The sequence below is a fragment of the Aristolochia californica genome, unplaced genomic scaffold, assembly GCF_029961685.1.
Source record: "Aristolochia californica isolate CCGP_79_NKW_82.1479 unplaced genomic scaffold, dmAriCali1.0.hap1 SCAF_13, whole genome shotgun sequence".
NCBI lineage: Eukaryota > Viridiplantae > Streptophyta > Magnoliopsida > Piperales > Aristolochiaceae > Aristolochia > Aristolochia californica.
The window spans coordinates 21,466,668-21,485,042 of NW_027181804.1; the positions used below are offsets into that span (position 1 = coordinate 21,466,668).

The window sequence follows — 18,375 nt, forward strand, 5'->3', positions numbered from 1 at the left end:
ATTTTATGATATAGAAACATTAAGTTAATTAAAACTAAACAAAAAAATAAATAATTTGTACCTAGGATGTGCGCAGCCAGTGGTAAATGGGGCACGTGCCGCTGGCGAATCCAAGTTGTCCTCTCCTGTTAGCGATGAATCGGGTATGACGACGAAGCCCTCCTGTTTGAAGCAAAATGTCAGGGACAAGAAGCAAGGGCAACAACCGGCCTGCTTTTTCAGAAACTGAGCGTGAGCGAACACGTCTACTTATGTTTTCCTTTTTCTCCGTCCGAAAGCCTAACACCTCGCCACTGGCTCTTTACGGAAACTCCCACTCGCTCACACTCGATTATCGGTTTTGCACCTAACAGATTAACCGAATCTCAAGTAGTACGTACCCAACCCTCCCACCCGAGTCTCAATCAATTTGAATTTTGAAGAAGAAACCATGGAAAGCTGGCCCACTTATACATTGTGTACCCATTCAACACACTGAAGCGAAGAGCCACACCAATTATTTGTACTCTAGCCCCTTTTTCCTTTCCTTTTAACTTCTTTCAACTAAATATAAGATAATTATAATGACAAAAATAAAAATAGCACAGAAGAAATCGGGAAAATGTAATTATCAATCTAACGCCATGCAGAAGCGACGGCCAGGACGCGACCTTTCCACCCGAAGCAGACTCCGCCGCTGTCCTCTTTAACGAAGAACCCGGGGTTGGGTCGGATGGAGTTGACTCGGACCCGCATTGACTCGTTCAGCTGAGCTGAAAGGGGTCTGGCTTCAAAGCCGGCCATGCCCATGCGGGCCCGCCATTTGCCGAACACTTCACATCTTTCGACGCGGTCGCGTCCCTCACGGGCCACGCAGTTGGTGGCCTTGCGGGCCACGCACTCCTCCACTAGCGTCCGTTCCTTGGTCTCGCGTGCCATGGTAGCGTCCAGCGATTCGAATAGCGCGCCGTAGTAGGACTGGGTCTCGTTGAATCGCGCGAGGAACGGAGCCGTATTGGCGTTCATCTCCTGCTCCACGAGGGTCACCACGCGCGGGCCCAGGCCTTTCACCAATCGCAGTAACTCGTCACGTGGGTTAGCCGTCGAGACGCTTTCGTCGGGCATCTTGTGCAGGCGAAAAGCGAAGTTAACGGCCAAGGTCTCGTCTTGCTCGCACCCCAGTGTCTCCCGGTTCAGATCCGACAGCTTCCGGCACACCACACCGAAACGGAGGCTCACACCCACGCGCTCCGCCAGTTTCGTCAGTCTGTCCCCCACGATTCGGAGCGCGTCGGGGAAGGACGCGTTCGGGTCGTTCACGGCCGTGATTTTCACCGCTGGCTTCGCTGATTGCCTCTCCCCTAGGGCGTGAATGAGGGTCATATACTGGCTTCCCTGCCCGATGTCGAAATCAACCACATGAATTTTCGCCTGATTCTGAGTTGCCTCCAGAATTGTGTGATTCGCCGCCATGAACCCGAGCTTGAAGCAAGGAGAGGCCTCGAATAACATTTGTGTTGCCATTACATGTTCCTTACTGCAAAGCTCCGCTACCGGATCAAAACATGTATCCGATGGGTTTATCCTCAACATGAGCGCCTGAACAAGATAAGCTATCAGCCGCTGCTCCGGATTCCCAACCGACCGAGAGGACGAAACCTGTTGTAAACGGGTAAGAATCGCCGTTGCTGATTCGGTATTTCCTTCCGAGATTGCCGACGCCGCATCCAGCAACTGCTGCTTGGCGGGCGAGGTAGTGGTATTGGTAGAACAAGAGGACGAAGAGTTAGAAGACGATGCTGAAGATGTAGTCGGTGAAGGAGAGAGGGGTTTCTGCGGCGGTGGCGGGGTCACGAGGCTTTGCATGGTTTCACTCCACTCGCTGTACGTCATCGTTGAAGCAGCGGAGCAATCTCCCTCCTCGTGGTTGTCATCGTCATTAAGAAGTTGTCTTTCCAACTCCTGGAGGCGATTCCTCATCTTGTGCGCCGAGTCCGGCTCGGCCTCGTGACCCTGGCGTAAGTTGATGCCGGAGAAAGCGACGTTAGGCGCACTTAAGAGATTGGGCCGCGAGAGCAGGGTGAACCCGTGGTTCCTCGCCGAAGAGGCGGAGGAAGCAGAGGAGATTTCTGGGGAGACGGGAGATAGCGGCGATATCGGCGAGGTCTGGTGGTTGCGCTGCTTCACCGATCTGAGAAAAAGCGCCTGCTGTTGCTGCTGCAGTTCGGCCAGCGACCGTTTTGCTGTCGCCGAGTCAGCTCTCTGTGAAACGATTGCCGTTGGATCTACCAGAATTCCTCCTCCGAGCTGCGGCCGGTACTGTACATGGAACGAGTTATTAATGGCTGATCCGCCTCCCAAGCCCGGTGAGCTGTAGAAATCGCCGCCTGGATACCCAGCCATGGTCGGAAGATAAGAAAAACCAACCAGCAAAAACCAGAAATCGAATTTCAATCCCAATCGTTCATTAGATCAGATCAAAATAAGATTCCCGCAATAGGGCAAGAAAACGCTCCGCGGCGACAGCTGAGAAGAAGAGATGAAGAAGCAGGGCGGGCGATCACGAGAGAAATCGAGCAGAGGGTTTTCTCCGTCGTCGTCGTCGACTTCCCTTCCGCCAAGGCTATGTGTTGTGACTTCATTATATTCACAAGGCATCGATATCCGTTTTCTTTTTTATTTGGTTGGTTTTTATTCTCTACTCCAACAGCGGCCGACTCCCGGTAGGTACGTGGGGTCCTACCGGCTGGTGCCGGTGTCGACCTCTTTTACGTCCGGTCTCGGAATTTCAAACTGGGAAAGCTGGCCGCTACGTTGGCGAACCTCCCACCATTAAAATAAAGGCGGAGAGATACGTTAATAAATAAGATCTAAATTCCCCCGCAAGCTCGAACCATAATATATCACCGTTTCGCTTTCAGCTTCCCAAACTACCCCTACACGCCCTACAGTTACTAGACCATCCGCAATTAATTCGTCATGACCTTGCCTACTGTTCTCATCTGCGAAACCTTTTTTTATTTCCTGGGAGTCGAAAGAAAGGTTTCCTGATATTAACAATCAACGCTCTTTAGCTTATAGTAGTTGCATTATTTTGTTCCAACTTGTAAAATTAAAAAAAAAATCATCATGAGTTTCTGGATTCACCGAGTCGGATAAAAATAACTTATTTGACCTGTGAAAGCAAAGAGTTATTTGTGGTATCATTATTATTCACCACTTCGGGCGAAGAGCCATCGAAGTGTGTAATTGGCGTTCCAGAATCCGGGAGGGAAAAGTGTACCCAACGCAAACAGGGTTATAGTCGTAAATTTAACAACTGGCAAGAGGTTTACACTTTACAGTGGGCTGGAGGCTATAGGCTGGAGGTGGACTCGGTTGCGTGCGGGCATCTCGGTGGAAATTAGTTAGCAACCGAACAATCTCATTCCAACCAACCCCTTTCCTCTATTTGTTACGGAAATAAATAAAGAAAAGAGAGAGAGTCCAGTTGGGTTCGGCGAACGAGAATCTATGCATCTAGTGCCACGTGTGAGCAAGTTAAGCGAATGTTCCATACTGACGCCAAAACAACACCCAATCTTTTGTTTCCACAATAACAAATACCAATAAATTATTCTCTCCATTGGCCTACAGAGTGTGAAAAAAAAAAAAAAAAAAAACCTTTGTCATTTCTACAATTACTCGTGAGGGTAACTGCCCTCTGCGCCTACTCCCCGGATGGCTCCTCTTTCGAATCATAATGGAACCATCCGACCCTTTTTTATCTTGTAGTACTCAAGTTAGGGTCCCACAGCTATTTCTCCACGTTCCGGGGCCCACAATATAACCGGTTCTGCGGCGGATTTCCCTGGGGGACCATCTTATTTGTTCGGTAGCCGATCACTCTCCGTCACTTTTTTTCTTCTTTTTGGATATTGCTTTTGCTCTTTCACACCTTCACTCTTTCTTCTGTTTTTGTTTCCGCGATGTGCGAATACCTGTTTTTTAAGTTTACGTAAAGTTGTAAAACACATTGGCCTGTCCCAACCCAAACTGTGGAGATTTCTCTATGTTTAAAATTAAATCAGTCATCAAGTGTTCATAAGGTGGATGACGGGTCCCACTCCTACGAGTTAAACTTATTTGAATTAATACGTCGATTAATATTTAATATTCGCCTTAAATTTTGCGAATGAAAAGCACCATTTTACCTGCAAATTAAGTTACCTCAATTACTATTAATGCAGAATCAGCCAACAAATCGGTTGTAACTAATCGCTTAATTTGGATTCATTGAGTTCATGGGACATTGAAGCGCCGATTTTCAAAATTAAAACGCTTTTGTTTAAACCTTACAAGTTTAAACAGAAAAAAAAACACACAAAACAGAGGTGCAGCCTGCTGGTGAATCTTCGAAAAGAAACGCCCTTTTAGATTTTTCTCTCATGTTTCACGCAAAGAAGAATCTCACTATACTATTCCTTCTCGTGGAAATCGCCTGCAGGGGCTGTTTCGTCAATTTCTGGACGAGGTCATCTTCCCACACCCAGGATTCCTCGAAAATGCGTTTCCGACTTTTCCAAATTCCAAACAAGTTCCCCACCGCGACGCTGGTTTCCACGTCATCGTCGTTCATCACCGGCTGTCCGCAGTCCCGTGCACCCTGCCACCGGCGATACCCGGTTGACTATTTATGTTCTGTGACTTTTGTCGCGTTCGGAAGGACCGGCTAGCCCACGTCACGTGGTCTGCACTTGCTCGCTTTTACGCCCAGCTCTGTAAGGGAGTAACGACCCTTTTGAGCCAGCCTGCCGCCCGTCGGATCACCTCGAGAAGCTCCTTTAACGCATAATTTTCTAAGTACTGACAACTACGGTTGCCTGGCTCAGAAATCATATTAGACACCTCAAAATCGGATACGTATCAGTCAATACTGGTTATTTTTAGCCTATTACATCGTGTAATGTAATTTTAAAAATTATTTTGCTAAAAAATTATTTTATTTTAATTTTCTATATATAGGTAAATATTTTTATAAAATACTTAAAAATAAAAAAATGAGATATACTTATTCTACTTTGTTAGAGGTTTAAGGTCTATTTGAAGTAAGGGAAAACACAAAATATGATATGTTTGAATAGAAAAATTAGAAATAAGTGAACACTTTAATTTTATCATGAATACTTACTATCGATATTTTCTCATAACAAAGTAATTTGATGATTTTGTAATACTAAATATATACTATATAGTATAACAGGAATCTAACAACAAGAACTAATCAAATATTTATAGGTTATTAATATTAATTCTAGTATCATATAATCTTTAGTAAATTTTATTATTTTTTCAAGAAATTCCTATAATATACTATAAAATATTCAAAAAATATATCGAGGTCATTATCCTTCATTGATAGAAAGTCGTTTAAAAAAATTAATGTATTTAAATTTATAATCGTTTTTCAAAATTGCTTTTACCTACCATTAAATATAATTTTCTTATAAGTTGCTTAATTCTTCATTATTTGTAAGACATTTCATAATTAGTAATTATATTTAATTGTTATTATTTATATATAAAATGTATGATATTACATACTTATTATACTATTAATTTAACATAATGTAAACAATATTTTATAGTGAATATTATGCATTAAGTACATTAAAATTAAATATTTTATTCAAACTTAATTTTAAGTTAATATATAATCCTATACCTAGTTTTATTTTTATCATAATTTACATCACCTATTTAATTATTTTATCATTATATTAACTTAGAAATCAACTAATATTGGAAAAACAACTATAAGTATATATACAAACCCTTAAACCCTAAATTTTTTGTTAGCTACACATCTAGCAATATTAATTTATTTAAAATACTACATAACTCAAAAAACACCACCATTTGAAAATGATCATCTATTACAAACATAATTGTAAAATGAAATAAAACAATGATTTTTTGGTCGAATTTGATTTAATAGACTCGTTTACCTACGATTTTGAAACCAAAACTTAAAACAATTGTATTTCTATTTCTAAGGAGAATTTTGATCAGATTTCCTAGCATGTTGAAGATTTGGACTCCCTCTACTTCGATCTACATAAAAAAGGCAAAATTTTAGGGCATTATTTGGCAAAAATAAAATAAAACAACCCATGGACGAACATCTTGGTAGATCAGTGGCTCATTCTCTTTTGGTCAGCAATGGACGACAATAACTCTATAGGTAAAAAAATCGTAATTTCCTAAAGAATGTCTCCAAAAATTTCATGACAGAACTTAGACTTATTTGCAAGACATAAGGGATCTTTTGGCATAGCGTAATGTTCGACATCAAGTGCATCAGTTGATGCGTAACATGTAATGTTTTATATAACAATTCTTCTTAGAGGGGTTTCTGAGTCAGGCCCAATACGATTTTGTAACCTGTAACTATGCCCAAAATCTGATATGTATTGGTTGATATCCGATACATATCAACAATAAGGGAACCATGCTGATAACCATGGTAGCCCATATCAGATATCAGCCTATAGTATTGAATTCCGGACAGGGGGTTATGGTTACAACCCAATATCAGGCTGCAAGATAGTAACTCCTCTAAAAACAGGCCTATTGGGGTTACATGTTACGTGTCTTTTGATACACTTGTTAAGTAACTTTACATTATGCTTTACATTCTATTGGAAGACATCTCAAATGGCCATTAAGGTAAATACTTTCCACACGTCAATGAGATGGCAACGAGTGTAAATCAGTGTCCTTCTTATAATGATGGCACAAAGGTGTAAATAAAGAAGATGATGGACATTTACTTTTGTCTTTTTCTGTTGAAAGCTTGTAACCCTAAGGGCAATGTAGTCATTGTAATATTCCTTCATAAACTATAAATTGATACTCAAGGTAAGGGGTAGATCATTAAGACTCCTCTCTTCTCTTTCAAATCCGTCCTTACAATTTCTATCAAACTCTCTCTCTCTCTCTCTCTCTCTCTCTCTCTCTCTCTCTCTCTCTCTCCATCTCCTTAGCCATACCTCTCTTCTCTTCCTTCTTCCTTTCTTTTTCTTCTTTTCTTCTTCTTACTCTCCCCTCTCACCCTCTTGGCCAAGTACCTATCATGGGATCCTAAATCTAACATGGTATTAGAGTATTAGGTTTGGGATCCAGAAATTATGATGCTGGTTAATCAAGTTTTTATCAACTCTCTCAGTGGAAGTTGAGGTATTGATCAAGGTTCAGTTTTTGTTGTGGACTCGATAGCGGGACGAGTTATTCAGAGGCGACACGGATGGATTGGTAACTCAGTGGGTGGCGACACATTCAAGTACTTTAGGATTTATAATTTTACTTTGTTAAGTTAATTGATAAGAAATTATTGCCTGCGATGGCATTTTTGTAAAACTTGTAATTCGGATTCCCTAGTGCGATTAGCCTCTAAAAGGGCTCACGAAAATGAATGAAGGAAGTTGAATTTTACTCAAAAAAGGATCAGCGTTCTCCTCCAAAGAACCCTAGGATCGGCGTTCTCCTTGACGAAACCAAGGGTACAAGTCTCCCCTCGACGAGCCTGATCTCATCTCCTTATTCCTTCTCCTTCTTCCATCTTCTTCTAGCCAACATAGGGTGCCCAGGCAAGTCAGGTCGTCCTGGTTTAACCCCGGTACCTCTAGACGATTTCTCCCTTCGCCGAGTCATGAGGTCCATGGTCTGGGACCATAACAGTTTTGAACTTCTTTTGGCTGACAAAGATAAGTTTTTTCTTCTCTTCTTTTCTTTGAGATGAATGCAGATGTATATCTTGGAAATATGAAGGTTTATTAAGCCTGTTTTGATCAGAAAAGACTGAGTTACTACATCTTATATATTAGCTTCAGTTTGGTTAATATTAGTGTGTTTAACCCATGATATCTTCGGTTAAAGAGATCAGTTTTTAGACTGATACACATTGTGGATTTCTGGTTCTTTGTTTGATGAATGAAGCCTTGCTATTCCATTGATGGTTCCATGGTATTTCGTGATTGAAAGACTATATTTACTGTTAAAAGATGGGCTCAACCCCAAAAAATTATGGCTAGTAAGCTCCACTTCTAAGTGGTGGCATATGGGTAAAATATGATACTTTTCATAAAGATGGCATAAAGGTGTAAATACTTGTTCTTTTTATGTCTCTTCTTTTATAAAGTTGTAGCCTAAGGACATTGTAAAACTATAAATAAAGACATTGGCTAAGAGCATTGAAGCTCTCCCTCTTTTCTCAAGAAATTTGTTCAGCCTCCTTCCTTACTTGGTCGGTGCACCTTCTTCTCCCTTAACCCAAACTCTCTCCATCTTGGTTCTTTTCCTTCTCCATCTCCTTCTCCTCTCCTTCCTCTCTTCTTCTTCTTCTTCTTCGTTGATCTAAAGTCCTCCACATGGGATCCTAAATTCTACATGGTATCAGAGCAAGGAGTTTAGGATCCCCCTTGATGAAGTATACAAGGAATTATTTATGAAGTCTGTCCAAGAATTTGTTTATGAAAGAAGGAGTCCAGCCATGAAGAGATAAGTCAATTCTTGCCATTATTTACATACTCTTTCTTTAACTATTGAATTCTTGATTTCTGAATTACATTAAGTCAAGATAATCTTCATATGAGAGGTAGTGAAGATTTATCTCTTATGACTAAGAAGATGTTATAATCTTGATCTTTTTGTAGCTAAATTACAAGCTTGATCGATATTAGTTGCTGCTAGTGTCTTATCATGATTGATAAATTGATGATTTGTGATTCGGTTACCTTTATGTAGCTTGGATCAATTTTCTTTGAGTGAAATTCCAACACATGTTGCTGTAAATTCTCTCACTTGACTGCTCATGGGATCTTGTTATGTTGTTGGATGACCGTCATATGGTTAAAATTTCAACACCTACTTATCTCTATTACTTTGCTGCTCTTGAACTCCAATGATTTTTTTTTTTTTTTTACGTTGGAGTGTTCCCATGAGCTGAGAAAAGTTTGCTTCCTAGAGTCGTGATTTGCGTCTACATATCTGTAAAGAAGATAGTGGTTCTCACATGTTTGCCCACGGTTTGTGTTGGAGTTTGGATTAAGGCATGAGAGTTTGCATCTATCCTCTCCTCTTTGTTTTTCTATAAGAATATAAGAGGAATTGAGTGATGGCTAGATCTTGTCCCCACTTGACAAAAGCACAAATTCCTTGATGATTTGGTGCTTGCTCTTGTGGAAAATTTTTATTCCTTCCATTGTCGGTGCCTGATTTGGTCCACGGTTTCTTCAAATTACATTGAGTAATTGTTATTTGAAGACTCCCCTTGCAATTGACCTCGGCATTTGAATTGCCTCACGATGGAGATTGGACATACAAGTAGTAAGAGTGACATACTCCGCATTACTACAATCCTATTAAGAGGTCTCTCTAATTATCTTAGCTAGTCACAATCGGTACGGTAGGTTCTCATTACTCGTGACCTTCTCAGTCACGTAATCAAATTCCCTGCTCCAATTAATGAAGAAGATGTAGCCTACTTCAAGTGGGTTAAAAATTATAACCAGGTTATTAGTTGGCTCATCAATAGCATGGAAGAGCATGTAGCTAACAATGTGATCCACTTGGAAACAACCAAGGACATATGGGACACATGTGCTAAGCTATACTTCAGTACGGCCTCCTTAAAAAATTATTCGGTGTCGTACAAAGTATGCTGAATACTAAAGAAGGAGAAAACATTCATGAATTTTTGGCTTGATTTCGGGGTCTTCTTTTGGAATAGAAAATCGCTCGGCCATATTCAAAAGACATTGCAATTCAAGAAAGGCAACTGGAGGACTTGGCAGCAACCATTTGCTTGACAAATATCAAGCACTACCTTGAGGTTGCTAAGGCCCAACTTCTTAGCTCCTTTGCTCTTCTATCCTTCGATGACATCAATGCCACATTTCAGAAGACGATGTCTCTAATGGAGTCCTCCATTCCACCGTTACCTACTGCTGCTACCACCATTGCCTCAGGTATGCTTTCTTCCTCTTCATCCTCTTCCTCTTGGATCATCGACTCCAGGGCCTCCGAACATTTGTCAGGTAACAAACACATACTTAATTCCTTATCTCCATGTCTTCCCCAGAAATTTGTTACTATTGCTAATGGTACCCAAACCAAGGTACTTGGCAAGGGTTCCTCATCTCTTACATCTTCTATCCATCTTCAAGAAGTTTTGTTTATCCCTTAATTTCCTTTAAATTTACTTTCGGTTAGTCAAATAACAAAACATTTGAATTGCTTTGTCACCATCTCACCCTTTTCTTGTACATTTCAAGATCTAACTATAAAATGGGTGATTGGTGGCGACCATGAAAAAGGGAGCTTGTACTAATTCACTCTTTTGCCATTAGCTCCCCTATCATCCACTACATCTGAGGCACAACTTTGGCACAACAGGCTTGGCCATCTGTCTACATCTTCACTATGTCATTTACTTCCTTCATTAAAATCACTTTCTACTTTCAATTGTGTGGCTTGACAATAAATTAAACACCATAGGAGTACATATTCTCCTTGCCTTACAACTAAAAGTGCTGCTCCTTTTGATTTAATATTGTTAAGCTCCCTTGCCGTGGATCGAGTCACCCGATGATCACCTCTAGGTTCCAGATTGGAATGTGTCGTTGAAAAGGGTTTGGAACTCTTGGAATGCTCTATTTCTAAGAGACACTAAGCTTGCGAAGGAAGCTTACACCTTGGACCTCGTCAGAGAGAGAATCCAACCTCTTGGCTAAACTATTGATCAATTGCTTGCCTTCATTCTAGAACCCGTCATCCATATAAGAGGATCAGGGTTGACGCACACCAACAAAGGCCAAACAAAGGGCCACTAATTTGAAGGAAATTATATCTAAACCTGCTAATTGCAACAACCTGGAAACCTATGCATCTACTAATTACTCTAGATGCTATGGAGTCCATAACATCACTCCCTCCTGGAGAAAGAGCTTGTCCTCAAGCTCAAAGGAGGGGTAGAGGGCACGAAAAGCCTCTAATGGTTCCCATGAAGCTTCAACAGGATTTGTGTCGGCCCACTGGACTAAAATCTCCCACGACCTTGGACCCGGTGAGCTTGAAACACCTTCTTTGGAGTAGGTAGAACACGACCATCTTGTACTGGTGGCAATGGTGTGTGGAGCAAAGGCGAGTTTTCCCTAAATGGCTTCAATAGGGAGACATGGAAGACATCATATATCTTGGCGTTTGGTGGGAGTTATAGGCGATAAGCCACACTACCAATACGGTTCAACACCTGGAATGGGCCATAGAATTTTGGTGAAAGTTTATGACGTTTGGAAGCCGTCAGGGAAAGCTGGTGGTAATGTTGAAGTCGAAGCCATACATAATATCCCAGAGCAAATGAAAGGTCACAATGACCCTTGTCGTAGGTGCTCTTCATTTTGTCCTGAGCTTTCTGCAAGTGAGCTTTGACTTGTGCGAGCATAGTATCCCGTTCCCCCAAAGCCTGGTCTAGCGCCGCCACCTGAGATGAGCCAGGCTCGTAAGATAAGAGACGAGGGGGGTCTCGACCATAAACCACCTTGAAGGGTGTAGTGCCAAGCGCTGTGTGGTAAGATATATTATAACAAAACTCCGCCCAGGCAAGCCAGCGGACCCAACTTTTGGGAGTATCCCCCATGAAACAGCGCAAATACATCTCAATAGTGCGGTTGACTACTTTCGTTTGCCCATCTGTCTGAGGGTGGTAGGCTGATGAGAAAGCCAATTTTGTGCCCTGTAATTTGAATAGCCCTTTACAAAAGGTACTTATGAATACTGCATCTCTGTCACTGGTGATGGACTTCGGTAAGCCATGAAGGCGGACAATTTGGTCCACGAAGATCTGGGCCACATGTGTCACCGTATAAGGATGCGCCAGGGGTAGGAAGTGCCCATATTTAGAGAATTGATCCACCACTACGAAGATAATAGATTTGCCTGAAGACGTTGGGAGGCCATCTATAAAGTCCATGGATATATCTGCCCATACCTGTGAAGGGAGCTGAAGAGGTTGCAACAGGCCTGCTGGGTTTAACAATTCCACTTTGTTTCGTTGGCAAACCTGGCATGTAGATACATAGTCTGCCACCATACGTTTCATGCCCCTCCAATAGAAGTCACAACTTAGGCGAAAATATGTCTTTTGCTGGCCTTCATGAGTGCTGTCATGAAATGTAGATAGGATGCTATTGAGTAGGGCAGAAGTAAGATAATTCCGATTCTTATACAAGAGGAGACGGTCCTGAAATGCCCAATTGCTGTCTATGGTGCTTTGCTCAATTCTGTGATACAAGCCCATGAGCTTGGGATATTTCTGAATTTCATCCCTAATTGAATCGAGCAAAAGAAACCGTGGTTGACTGATTGCGTGTAGCTGTGGTTCCGACATGTCCCGGTGAGACAAGGCATCAACCCCTATGTTAAGGTGGCCTGGTTTATACTCCACCTTAAAATCAAAACCCATCAATTTACTCAGCCAATGTTGTTGCGGTGAAGTAGTGATACGTTGCTCCAATAAATATTTCAAACTGCGGTGGTCTGTCCGAATTATGAAGTGTCGACCCCAAAGATAGGGACACCAATGCTGAATGGCTTTGGCTAAGCCGATAAGTTCCCTTTCATAAGCAGCTAATTTGTGGTGGTGAGGGGCGAGGTGCCTGCTGAAATAAATAATGGGATGGCCCTGCTGTTGTAATACTGTGCTAATGCCCCCGTCGGAAGCATCACATTCAATAACAAATGGTTCTTCAAAATTCGGGAGTTGGAGAATCGGGGTAGAGGCTAAGGCATGTTTCAACTACACAAAGGATGTAGCCGCTATGTCTAACCATGTGAAGGTGTTATGCTTAAGTAAGCTCATGAGCGGAGCTGTGATCTGGCCATAGTTGTGAATGAACTTCCGATAATACCCAGCCAAGCCTAAAAATCCCCGTAAAGCAGTGACGAAATGTGGAGTGGGCCATTCAACCATTGCCTATATTTTGCTACTGTCGGCCTTAAAGCCGAAGGCTGAGATGACATGACCCAGATAAGCTACCTCAGAGGTACCCAAAGAGCATTTGGATTGGTTGAGAAACAAATGATGGGAACGCAGGAGATTGAATACCTAGTGCAAATGCTGAATATGGTCTTCCCAGTGCTTGCTATAAATCAGAATATCATCAAAGAATACCAGAACATATTTCCATAAGAGAGGGCGAAACACCTCGTTCATCAGGGCTTGAAAATTGGAAGGGGCGTTGGAGAGCCCAAATGGCATGACTTAGAACTCAAAATGGTCATGATGCATGCGGAAGACAGTTTTCTCCACATCTGCAGGGTGGACCCGAATCTAGTGGTACCCGGATTTCAAATCCAGCTTAGTAAATAGTTTTGCCCCATGCAATTCATCCAAGAGTTCGTCCACCATGGGTATGGGAAATTTATCCTTAACCATATGAGCATTGAACTCTCTATAGTCAACACAAAATCTCTACGAATGGTCATGTTTTTTCACCAACAACACTAGTGATAAAAACAGAGACCGACTGAGCTGAATAATGCCTTGTGCTAACATATGCTGACATTGGTGCTCTATCTCATCTTTCTGAAAATGTGGGCAGCGGTATGGGCGCAACACTACAGGCTTAGTGCCTAACTTTAAACCTATCTGATGATCACAAGTTGGGATTGGTGGAAGCGCAGCAGGTTCCTGAAATAAATCAGCAAATTCGGTAATGAGTGAGTTGAACTTACAATGATTGGAGGCCATAAGTTGGATATTCTGGAGAGTGCAAGGTAACGGAGCATGATTCCCATGAAGGGTGAGTTGGTGCTGGTCTTTCATAAAACTCATTGTGAGGGCCTTGAAATCCCATAAAATCAGACCCAACTGTTGCAACCATTTAATACCCAACACCAAGTCAAATCCAACGAGTGGAATGTCCGTAACAAATGTGTGGTCTTCAATATCAAAAGGTACTGCTGGATAGACTCTTGCACTGGAAATCTTTTCCCCATTGGCTACCGAGACTGAAATGCCAGTGTTCTGCTGAATCAGTAAGCTGAGTTGTTGTGCTGCTGGTTGGCTAATAAAGTTGTGGGTATTGCCTGAATCCACTAAGGCCAGCAACTGTAGGTGTTGGAGGCCAGATCGGACCTGCATGGTGTTTGTACTGTGCAGCCCTATCATAGCATGGAGGGAAATAGCTGGTTCTTCCATCTCAGGCTCTTCAACTTTTTCCAATGGTGGGGTCTCCTCGGAATCATCCACCTTTAACCAAAATAGGCTTTTGCATATGTGACCCTGTGTGTATGTTTCATCACAATTATAATAGAGGTTTGTGGCTCTCCTCTGTTCCATCTTTGGTTTGGAAAGGCGACAGAAGTCTTGTGGCGGTGGTGCCTAGGGTGGCTCTGATATTTGAGAAGTATTGTTGCCTTGGTGCAAGGCGGGGGCAAAGGTGGGTGGGGCACCAGTGGCTACCCGGCCTGGCCATGGAGGCCGACGCTCGAGGAACTCTTTCAAGACCCATTGTTTAGCATCCAGGGTACGGGAAAGATTCATGGCATGTGCTAGGTCTGGTGGGTCATGTATTTCCACTTCCAGACGAAGGGCTGCCACTAGTCCCGCAGTAAATAAATGCACATATTGAGTAGTACGCACATACCTACTGGTGCGAGCCAGGAGTTCCTGAAATTGTTTCTAATATAGCTTGATGGAGCCAGTCTGTTTTAAGTTGACCAAATCTCCCAAAGGGTTACTGCAGGGCTTGGGAACCGAATCTCAGCATGCAATAATCCTTAAAAATATCCCAATCGTGGATATGGTACTCCGAATCAAACTGATGGTACCATAGCTACGCTTCGTCAAGCTTGTGGAAGGCGGCTAAAGGAACTCTGTCATCGGCTTGTGTTCTTTGGTTCCAAAAAAATTGGTCACACCTATGTAACCATACTAGAGGGTCAGAGGACCCATCATACGTTGGAAAATCTAGTTTGGTATACCTAGGAACGGTGGCGTGGACACCCCTTGCTGGTGGGTGTGGTTGATGCATTGGCATATGAGGAGGAGGTGGATGAAGAGGTTGATGATCGGTAGGTCTATTGGAGCTTCCCGACAGAGCAGCATCCCTTGCAAACCATTCCGTCATTCGAAGATTTAATTGAAGAAGTCTCCTTAATTTCCAGCACTTCGTTTTGGAGTGCGTCTGTCCGATTTTGGCCTTCAATCCGAACTTCTACAATGAGATTACGCAAGTCTTAGGGAGAAAAGGAATCGTAGATAGTGGTCCTGTCTAATACCACATTGTTAAACTCTCTTGCCATGGATCGAGTCACTTGTTGATCACATCTAGGTTCCAGATTGAAATGCGTCGTTGAGAAGGGTTTGGAACTCTTGGAACGCCCTATTTCTGAGAGACACTAAGCTTTCGAAGGAAGCTTACACCTTGGACCTCGTCAGAGAGAGAATCCGACCTCTTGGCTAAACTATTGGTCAATTGCTTGCCTTCATTCCAGAACCTGTCATCCATGTAAGAGGATTAGGGTTGACGCACACCAGCAAAGGCCAAACAAAGACACACTAATTTGAAGGAAATTACATCTAAACCTACTAATTGCATCAACCTGGAAATTACTTAATTTATCCCCTGTGTCTACAAATTACTCTAGATGCTATGGAGTCCATAACAAATACACTTTGATGTATGGGGACCTTTGTGTGTCTGTAATATTTCTCAAGTTAAATATTTTGTTACATTTGTTGATGACTTTACCCGAGTCACTTGGCTATATCTATTTAAAGAACAATTTGAAATCCTTCTTATTTTTAGAACCTTTCATGCTATGGTGTTGACTCAATTTGGAAAGAAAATTCAAATCCTTAGGTCTGATAATGCTAAGGAATACTTATCTAGTGAGTTCCAATCATTCTGTGAAGGTAATGGGTTTATCCATCTAACATCGTGTGCCTATACCCCTCAACAAAATGGTGTTGCTGAAAGAAAGAATCATTACCTTTTTGAAGTTGTTCGGGGCCTCCTCTACTCCATGAAGGTACCCTACTTTTATTGGCCTAATGCTATACTTAAGACCTATTTTCTTATATATAGGTTACCTTCATCTATTCTTAGCAATAAAACTCCTTACCCTGTTTTATTTCATGGTGAAGATCCATTTGCTCTTCCTCTTAAGGTTTTTGGATGTACATGTTTTCCCCATGTCACTTCCCCACAAGAGAGTAAGCTTGATCCTTGTTCTATGAGGTGTATTTTTTTTTTGGAAGATATGGAGGACTACCATTTTATATGAGAAAATCTTATAAACCATTTGCAGCAAGCTGGGAGTTCATGATGTTCTCTCACCCCCAGCTTGAGGGGGAGTGTTGGAAGATGAGCCCAAGCCCACATGACCAAGGAAGGCCCACATATCCAAGTATGTTGGAAGATGGGCCCATGTCCATGCTCACACGAGCTGGTGGGACCCACCATGATCACGTGAGGTGGCATAAGATGTCTTACACAATAAGAAGTCTTATAGAGCCAGAAGTATTATGGAAGCAGGTCTCGCATAGGAGTTTCAGTTTAAAGGAGTTTTAGTCATGTTAGTCTTCTATTTATATTGGGTTATTTAATTATGCAAGGACTTATCTTTAAGTGTTAGAGTTTGGGTGTAATTGAAACAAGGGTAATTTTATTGCAATGGGACTTTACTACCATCCTCTATTGCAAATAGAGATCCATGTACTCTGATTATGAACAAGTCAATGAACTATTTTTATTTTCCATAAATTCATCATGGTAGCAGAGCAAGTTCTATGAATTGACTCGGTCAACCCACAGAGGTAATGTGATATTTTTTTATTTATTATCTCTAGTAGTTTAGGTTTGTATTTGTTGGAATACAGGGCCCAAGCCCACACGACCAAGAAGACTCACATATTGAAGTGTATTAGAAGATGAGCCCAAGCCCATAAGACCAAAGAAAGCCCACATATATAAGAGTATTATAAAATGGGCAACATCACCAAGGAAGGACCACAAGATGGGCCCAAGCCCATAAGCAGGACCCACAATGATTACCATGAGCTGGCATCCTTATCACTTCATTGGAAGATCAAAAACTCACAAAAGTATCTTTATTTTAGGGTCACGACCATGAAGAGTTTTAGTTTGAGTTATGTTTGTCTTTTATCTATATTGAGTTATTTAATTATGTTAGGACTTATCTTTAAGTGTTAGAGTCTGGGTGTAATTGGGACAAGGGTAGTTTTATAGTAATTGGACTCTACTACCTTCCTCTATTATAAATAGAGTTTCATGTACTCTGATTAGAACAAATTATTGATGTCAATGAAGTATTTTACTTTTTCATAAATTCAACATGGTATCAGAGCAGGTTCTGTGAGTTGACTTGGTCAACTCACGGAGGTAAAGTGATCCTTTTCTCTAAACCCTAAACCCTAAGTCTAAGTTCGTAGTTATTTTTTTCAGTCCCTACACCCATAGTTCTCTTTGCATTTTTTACCTATATACGTAGTTGTTTATATTACCTAATATATTGAAGGAAATATATTTGAGTCCACTTTCCAATGAAAAACTATTTGTTCCAATCGGAGTTATCTATAGAGAGATATCGATATTTGAATGATCGAAGATCAGATTGAAAAAAGGTTCGAGCAGTAGCAACAATCTTCCTATTCCGAGGTATTTTTTGCTATCAAGAACTAGACTTTATACGGAGAAATATATATAAAAAAATATTTTTAAGTCTATTCTTTTACCTATTCAACTAATTTTTCATTTGATTTATCTAAAAAAAGATATTGATATTTGAACCAGCAAAGGTCAGATTGAAAAAGAGGTTCGAGCGGCAGTAGAAAGCTTCAAATTCCGAGGTATTTGATGTTATCAAGAAAGAGACTTTATATGGAGAACTATATATCAAAAGAAATATACGTAAGTATATTTTCTTACTTATTCAACCAATCCTCAGTATGATCGTTTTATAAGGAGATATTGCTCTTTGAATAGTCAATGGTCATTCGGGAAAAAATAGGAGAAACAATATTTAGTTCTGCCAGATGACAGACCGAAATATATCAGATTATTTATCTTTTGAAAATTATATTTTATGAAGTTATGTGATACTCAGATGAAATTTATTTAAGTCTACTTTCAGAAGGAAAAAATTTCAAATCAATCTAATCTATATTGAAACATATATTTGAATTGGAAGAATCAAAGGTCATGCTGGTATTTTGTTACATTGAAAATCCGAATTTAAGCCGATTGTTTTGCGTCACTGTTTGAGTTGATATATTAGAAAATATGTCAATTCTCCCTGGTTTGAGGGCTGATTTATACTTCTCTGTTATTT

At 41.3% G+C, this 18,375-nt stretch overlaps 2 protein-coding genes across 2 annotated transcripts; both read right to left on the reverse strand.

The window, feature by feature from the left end:
• Positions 1-409: 409 nt before the first annotated feature.
• LOC137948713 (scarecrow-like protein 8) lies at positions 410-2,625 on the reverse strand. The gene has a single exon (XM_068794863.1). The coding sequence runs from the start codon at positions 2,380-2,382 to the stop codon at positions 616-618; it is 1,767 nt and encodes a 588-aa protein (XP_068650964.1). The 5' UTR covers positions 2,383-2,625; the 3' UTR covers positions 410-615.
• A 10,864-nt stretch (positions 2,626-13,489) lies between these two features.
• LOC137947694 (uncharacterized) lies at positions 13,490-14,359 on the reverse strand. The gene has a single exon (XM_068793474.1). The coding sequence runs from the start codon at positions 14,357-14,359 to the stop codon at positions 13,490-13,492; it is 870 nt and encodes a 289-aa protein (XP_068649575.1).
• Between the last annotated feature and the right edge of the window lie 4,016 nt (positions 14,360-18,375).

Bases quoted from the DNA above. Each gene is read 5' to 3' on its own strand.
- LOC137948713 (XM_068794863.1), bottom strand. From the start codon at position 2,382: ATGGCTGGGTATCCAGGCGGCGATTTCTACAGCTCACCGGGCTTGGGA.
- LOC137947694 (XM_068793474.1), bottom strand. From the start codon at position 14,359: ATGGAACAGAGGAGAGCCACAAACCTCTATTATAATTGTGATGAAACA.